At 33.6% G+C, this 8,128-nt stretch overlaps 2 protein-coding genes across 2 annotated transcripts; both read right to left on the bottom strand.

The window, feature by feature from the left end:
* Positions 1-4,085: 4,085 nt before the first annotated feature.
* Positions 4,086-4,961, bottom strand: LOC132276481 (uncharacterized). Its single transcript, XM_059777916.1, has 2 exons — positions 4,485-4,961; positions 4,086-4,433 (listed from the first exon to the last, which is right to left on the bottom strand). The coding sequence occupies exons 1-2, from the start codon at positions 4,959-4,961 to the stop codon at positions 4,086-4,088; spliced, it is 825 nt and encodes a 274-aa protein (XP_059633899.1).
* Positions 4,962-7,245: 2,284 nt separating this feature from the next.
* Positions 7,246-7,911, bottom strand: LOC132303694 (receptor-like protein EIX2). The gene has a single exon (XM_059801064.1). It carries the CDS (start codon positions 7,909-7,911, stop codon positions 7,246-7,248), a length of 666 nt encoding a protein of 221 aa, XP_059657047.1.
* Positions 7,912-8,128: the final 217 nt, after the last annotated feature.

Below are 8,128 nucleotides of genomic sequence, written 5' to 3'. Positions count from 1 at the left end.
CTTCATTGCCGATTGTTCCGTCTGGTTTTTGCATTAACCATTCTATCAATACAGAAAGACAGACATCAGTATGATTAAACCGAACCGTAAAGAATACAAAGAATCCTAAACTTAAGCTCTAAACAATAGAGAACGCTATGCGGAAGTCTTATAAGATAGAATCCTAGAGACACTTGAACCTGGAGTGCTCTGATACCAACTATGAGACCCCTCGGATCCGAGACAAGGGTTGATCAGGCCCAGGCCCAAACTCGAGGGAAATATCAAACAATTAATACTTTAATGAACACATAATACAAGATGAAATAATAAGAAGTAATTTAAAATAACTGAATTGAATTCTAATGAAAATCCTCATAATATAATTATTAAAATCCAACCTCCAAACCCTCCAATTAATTAACAACTCGGGAATCCATCTAGTGGACCCCTAATAAAAATCCCAACTGTAAACGAAATAACTAAAGTACGATCCAAAGCTAAAAAGTAAGCAGTCCTACGTAGTCGGTGGAATGGAAATCTATATCAGCTCTTCACGACCAAGCTCTAACCCTGGAACTGACGAGCACCTGAAAATAATAAAAGGCTGGGTCAGGCCCACATGCAAGTCCTGATCTACTATGATACAAACAAAAATCCGATACGCAGATACATCTTACATAGACTCAACAATATCTAAAGTAGTCCATATATGTATATATTACACACTATAGGACGCTCACTAGTCCAATAGGTCTGTCTCAGCCTGAGTAAAGATACCATGCAAATCGCACATTACGTGGTCATGTGTACCTAGACCTACCAAGGAACAGCAACTACTGTCCAGCTATCCATCCTAGGCGATATACGCACCCTAACCATGGTCATGAGACTCAAGCTCATACCATGACACCATAACATAAATATATAAGATCCGTGTCCTCCTAATACAAAATATCATCCATCTGATATAGTGGCGTGATATCGGTATAACAATTCATCCCAGAAATCCAATTATGCCACTCAGTTATTTACTAACTTGACACTAACAGAAGTCGGACTTAACTTTTATTGTTAATCCGAACCTCAATCCAGATTAGGTAGGCTTAGTGTCTGAGCTAATCCATACCTAGTATGCCACCGTCCTATACCGGTGCATACCATCCTATAGTTAACATAGTTGACAAAAAAAAAACATAAATAATTATCAACTACATTCCAAAATAAGCACAAATACAATTTAACATGTGTAAAACTGAATCATGCATCCAATAATAGATTTAGGAACCAAGTCCCAGTCCTTTAAATTGACAGAATCCAACTATGCAATTACTTCCTCCAAATCGTCGTAACAGATGAGATATATAACAGATTTAATTGTTAGTTAATCCCAACTAAGCATACATATAATTAAATAACAGAATGCTTATAACTCAGCTGCAAAACATGATTCATAATTCTAAGTCATGCAGAGAAACTTAAATCCCCCAAAACAGTAAGCCATTACCAGTTTATGTCAACCCCTTTCTCCTACAGGTTTACTTTGAACCATAGGCTAATTCCATCCTAAATTTCGGGTTATAAGCTTGCTTCTTAATTTTTATATAAGTCTTAAGCAGTATATTACATCATTCAATAGCTTTGAAACAGTTTCAGAAACTCAGTCACAGCCAAACAGTCCATTAAAACTCAGTATATGCAATAACAAGAGAAAAAGAAGGCTCTGAAACTCAGAGAACCTTCTCTATTCAAGGAGAGCCGGCTCCCCTTCCTTAGGAGCCACCTCTAGATGGTTGAGAGCTGGCTCTCAACCCTAAAGAGCTAGCTCTAGCAATTTGGGAGCAGGCTCCCTCTCTTCTTAGAGCCTGCTCTTACCCCTAAGAGCCGTAAGCTGTTTTCTGTTGTCTTCTCCGACTCTGGTGGTTTCCAGTCTTTAAATTCAGTTCTATTACATGTTTTAAGGTCCCATCCTCATTCCAGATTGATCACAAAGCAAAGTTATACATCTATGAATTGAATTACAGATCAATGTTTAAAGCAACGATAAACATATAAAAACTGAACTTGTAAAAACTGAGAAACAGATTATAATCCAATGATGCTAGAAACTGATTTAACATGCACAAATGATGTAATTAAAACTTAGTTTAATTCCTGGAGTCTAACTAAGCATGCACAGAACACAGATTCATGGGAAAGAGAAGAACAGAGACTTGCCTTTGAGTTTCAAATTTAAAAATCTAATTCCACAATTTCTGTATGATACGTTTGTGTCCTAAATTGCAAGTCTACTCCTCCAGTGCTTTGGTTTAACCCAGAAACAACCACATGCCTTCCTCTTTGAACTGCTTTATTAATCACCCAAGGTTACTCTGTGTTTCTCTCCAATCCTACTCTCTGTTTCTCTCTGCCTCTCACTCCGGGAATAAGGTTTTATTTTCAACCCTTGGCAGAACGTATACATGTATATTTATAGACTTATAAACCCTAAACCCTAATTCTAATTGTAATCCAAGAATGAAACGTATTCAATAATTAAATTAATAAGTCGGTTACACCTTGAAACCTAAAACCCTAAGTCACGATACACAAGATCAATACACAGTGAATTAACTAAATGACTTAATTAACTAATTAAAGTAATTAAAACAAGTTACATATTAATAAGCAATTAATTTAATTTAAATAAGTCAAAGAATTCAAATAATTTACTTAAATCCAATAAAAACAATTAAACCAACCAATTAATTCAAGTAATCCAAAGAATTCAAATAATTAATTAAATCAAATAAACAATTAAGCCAATCAATTAATTCAAGTAACAAAACAATTAAATAACTAAAAACAAATGCAAATAAATACTCAAGTAAATACCAAAAATATCCTTTTAAAAGCAGGGGTATTACATCCACCAAGTCTTTGTACTCTTTAATAAATTTTTTCATCCATTATTTACCAGCTCTGTCCAAAATAATTAGTCCAAAATTTTTGTATTAATTTGATGTGTCATGGTAGATTTACACAAAAATTTTGGACTAATTATTTTTAACTTTAACCATTATTTTATATATTTTGTGTAAAAATATCTGTCAATAACAACCAATCACGTGTCATGCCTATCACTCCATATAATTTTTACAAACCTATTTAACATAGGGTTGATTCGTTAATGGATTGGGAAAGAGGGAGGAGAGAAAAAATGTGTTATTGTAGCTGTGTAAAAGGGTTGTGCAAAATATACAACAATTTTATACGTTGGTGAAGTGACAATATATTTTTAACAGTGTTTAACACAATTTTAGAGATAAAAAAAAGTTTTACACATTGTGTATATTTTACACAAAAATGGTCTTTTAACATAATACTAAAGATAAATTTTTTTTTACACATTGTATATATTAAATGTGTAAAATTTGAAGATAATTTAGTGGTATTGAAACTAACGGGCCAATGGCTTAGCGGTATCAGTCTCTTACCTTCTAAAAAGAGGTCAGGGATTCGAATTTCAGAAGAGACAAGTGTGTGTGAGTACCAACTAATATATATATATATATATATATATATATATATATATATATATATTGGTATTACTAACGGGCTAGTGGCCTAGCGGTATCCGCCTCTTATCTCCCAAAGGGAGATCAGGGGTTCAAGTCTTATAAAAGACAAGTGTGTGTAAATTAGGGGAGAGAGGACTTTGAAATTCTTTCAAGTGACTTTACGTGTAAAAATGACTTCTTAACAATTTTCTCAATTCCTTCCGGATCACATGGACTCACTTGAATCAACATTCGGTAGTGTGTACCTTCTGGCATGACTAAATACAAGTAATACTTTTAAGAAATATAAATATAAATAATATTTTAACAGTGATAATGAAATAAAATAAATAAATTTTCGCTTTAATATCAAACAATATATGGGCCTCAATAAAATATTACAGCAAACCATGACCAGTTGACCCGGTCACTATATAGTGCTGAAACAAAAAAGCATTCAACCTACTCCATAATCCTTGATAAGCATTTTCTTTGTTTCCAAAAATGTAGAAAATAAAAAGAGTTTTTTTTTTTTTTTCAAGGCAAGAAAATATATTAATAAGCAAGTCAAATACACTGCTCCACTACAACATCCATCAAAACAAGAGGAAAAAAATCAGAAAACTCAGCATCGACCTTCCTAGACTTGGCATACTTTGCTAGATTATGGACAGCAATGTTGGCATCCCTGGGAACAAACTTAACAACAAACCTATTTGAATGCTTCAACCACATCTGGACATCTTCAATCAACTGCATCAAAGCGATTGGACATACCTGAGTTCCATTAACTATGTCCACCATTTGTTTAGCATTAGACTCAAAAATAACCTGTGACAACAATCGCTTCCTTACCTTGAGCATTGTCTGCCTCAACACAAATGCTTCCCCAACTGTGGGATCAGATAAAAACTTCTAGTAGAATATAGCAGCAAAAATTACCAACCCTTTGTGGTCTCTAATCACCAGACCACCAGCAACTTCATTAGAGAAGGTGTTAACTGCTGCATCAACGTTAGCCCTTAAACAACCCACATTCGGCGGCAACCAACGCACTGGCAGAGGAGAGGGAATAGGAATAAACTGATAGGGATCTTGAATGATTTTTGAATGAACCCCGTAAAACTCCCAAAATTGCCCAACAGCAACTTCAATGATCTTCTGGCCAGACCAACCAGCTCTACCAAACACAGAATCGTTACGAGACTTCCATAAATACCAACATAAGTTTGCAGCTATTCCAATTAAAATATTGTTGTCTTTCAATCCATCCCACGAATGGATTAAGTTCATCCACCATTCGCCCCATGTACTCCCCCCAACTGAAGATACATCAATTCGATACGAGAAACCCTTCCAAACTAATTTTGCTGATTGACAATCGCACAGTTGGTGTTTTAAAGTTTCTATCTCCATACCACAAACTTTACAAAGACCATCCATGGACATACCTTTCCTGACCAATTGATTCTGAAACGGCAACTCGGTCATGAAAACATCTCCAAATAAAATGTTTAATTTTGGGCTTATCCATCATTTTCCAAATTCGAGACCAAAAAACTGCCTTGGCCCTTACAGAACTGCTTTCCTCCTGATTAACCACTGGAACCGAGCACCCCCTCTTCAACTGTAAAGCTACATAGTAAGCTTATTTAACAAAAAGAGTTTGAGAGTAAAAATTCTCACTACCATTATTAATGGCTGGACAAAGTTTTTGTGAAAGCATAGTTGCTAATTAGCTCGTTTGATCGAGAGTAAAAATTATTAATTTTTTACGTAAAATCTTTTTTTTGTTTGCAAAGACATGTCAAAAGACTCAAAATTATTAGAGTTCGTTTAATTAGATGGAAAATTATAATAAAAAGTAACAGTGAAAGTGAAAGAAAGAAAAATTAAATTTGAATGATACATTTGATTAGTAAATTTTTTTGTTTTTAAAGAAAGTTGTAAGAAAATATTATTTTGTTAGTTTGGATATCATAAAAAGAAAATGAAAATGATTCTACTTACCAAAATACCCTTATAATTTAAAATATAAAAAAAAAAAATTTGTGTTAGATGAATACTCTTTATACTCAATTGTTGTTGCTGTTGTTGTTGTTGTTATTTTTTTAAAATAAAATAAAATAAATAAGAAAAGCAACATACTCAAATATTGTTTATTTTAGAAAAGAAATAGTAAAATATGAATTATTATATATAATTTTTTTTCGTTAACAAGGATTATTAAAAATAATAATATAATTATTTATATTTATATCTAAATTATTTATATTTTGGTCTACATCCAATTTGTCCCTCTCAACACCCTTGATGAATAGGAACCGGGCTTTATGCTTCTCAACAATTATAACCTTGAAGAATGGGAAAAAAATAAAATAAAATCAATATTGTGTAGTAACATATAAAAATATAAATAATTGAATTAGTACTTCATGACCATATAAACTCAACAATTTATAATTAAAAGAACAAAACTCACTTGTTTAGTGAAGTATGTGAAAAGAAGAGCGAGAATGGAGAAACTGAGGACTTGGGGTTGAATAAGAAACTGAGATATAAAAGACACTTTTGCCGTGCCAGTAATATATTTTGGAGAAAAAATTCTCCCTATGCAGGAATTCTATTTTCATAAAAAAAAAAAAAAAAAAAAAAAAAAAAAAAAAAAAAAAAAAAAAACAGTTTTTGGCTAACCAAACTTCTAAAACAAATTGAATTTTTTCTGTTTCTTTTCCTTTCTAGCCGGTTTCAATGAAGATTCCCAGAATATTTAGAAAATCGTTGGAGAACTGATATAAATTTTTTTTTTGTAATGAATCTATATCCACAGTTCCAATTGAATATGAAAAATAAATACCCGTTGAAGTAGTAGAAAAAGAATGTTTGTAAAATATAGAAAAAGCAATATATAACATCACTTTATGTATTCAGAGGCCAGTTCTTGACTTATTAAGTATTTTTGTGTGCATTTGTTTATTTGACTTTTCTTCCCTACAAATTTTTGCACCTACAATAAATAATTTTTGTGTGCATTTGGGCTAATTGTATAGCAGTTTAGTGACAATTGGGGTGGATAGTAAAGGACTTGTTCTAATTTTGCTTCTTTTAATTTTATTGAAATAAAAAAAAATTACTGTAGGTATTTATATATTTTTCATTTAATGCCAAACAAATAAAGATTTCTGTTTGTTGTGGAGACTTCGTAGTTAATATTAATTTCGCACTCGATAACTAATGAAACCTCTGTATTTCTCAGTCACTTTTGTGTTTTGGTTGAACAAATGAAACCTCTGTATTTCTGGACATCCACCTCTTCAGCGAACAGTTAGGATGCACTAGAATGGACGCTAATTGCTAATTCCTTCAAATGCCCCAATAGTATGTTTTCTCTGGAAACTAGCTGTTTGGCTCTTTATATTGCTATTGCATTATAGATGTAATTTTCAAAACTACAAATTGGTAATGCAGCAGTTTGCAAAACTACAAATTGATAATTGAAATGCTAATGTGATGGAATTATAGTCCATGACGATATATTATTGCACACATGCTTACATATCATCCCAAAAATAGAAGAAAACGAACAAAGCAAATCACAAAGCATGCACTGCACTTGTCTGCGCGCACACGCACACACGCTTACACAGATGACACCAGTTACTATGTTTCACTTGGAAACAAATAGATTACAGACATTCTCATCAACAAGATCAACCTTTCAAGGAGACTATCTTCTTCGCAAACGAGCCACTCCCAATGCAATCACAAGAGCTATCCTTTTTGTCATGTTCTCCAAGAATTGAAAGTAGGCAAGCCTCCAAGATTTCTTTATCAACAAGGAACCAAACACACCCCAAAATCCAACAACAAATCCAGGTCCCATGCTAATATAGAACCATGTCATATCAAGGTCATTTTCAATGTCACTGTCATCCTGGCCTCCTCCATTGAGAGGAGGCGCATTAGATGTATCCTCACTGGGGCACTTGGTTGTAAGAGGGAGTCCACACAGAAGAGGGTTACCTTCATAAATAGACGGATCATTGAGTGTTTGGAGCTGATTTCCAGTTGGAACTTTCCCCAACACGTTGTTGTGAGACAAGTTCAAGTGAGCCAAGAAAATTAATGAAGACAAACTTTGAGGAATCGAACCCGAGAGATTATTGTTTGAAAAATCCAAGGTTTCCAACAACCGCAAATTTCCAATGTCCGCTGGTATGCGTCCGGATATATGATTCATTGAAAGATTTAATGTACCAAGTGCAACAAGGCTTGTTATCTCTTCAGGAATTTCACCAACTAGGTTATTTGCTGAAAGATCAATGCTGTTGACATATACAAGATTTTCACCATATGTGAGCTCTCTTCCTTTTGCCACCACAGTCATTTGCATGTCCTCATGCACGAATTCACTACTGCTGTTATCATAAATTAGGTTTGTTGAATTCCCCAAACAACTGGGAATAACCCCCGAAAGATTATTGTGTGCAAGATCTAGGATGTGAAGATTTGTAAGATGGCACTATTGTCGAGGGATATATCTGTTGAATGAGTTAGATCGCAAACGTAGCAGTTTTAACTCGATGCCATTTTCTCCACTTAACCACAAA

This window comes from Cornus florida, unplaced genomic scaffold (genome assembly GCF_030987335.1).
Source record: "Cornus florida cultivar Cherokee Brave unplaced genomic scaffold, ASM3098733v1 CherokeeBrave_3.0.0_Hap2_Chr01, whole genome shotgun sequence".
NCBI lineage: Eukaryota > Viridiplantae > Streptophyta > Magnoliopsida > Cornales > Cornaceae > Cornus > Cornus florida.
This window is presented reverse-complemented; position numbering and strand designations above follow the sequence as displayed.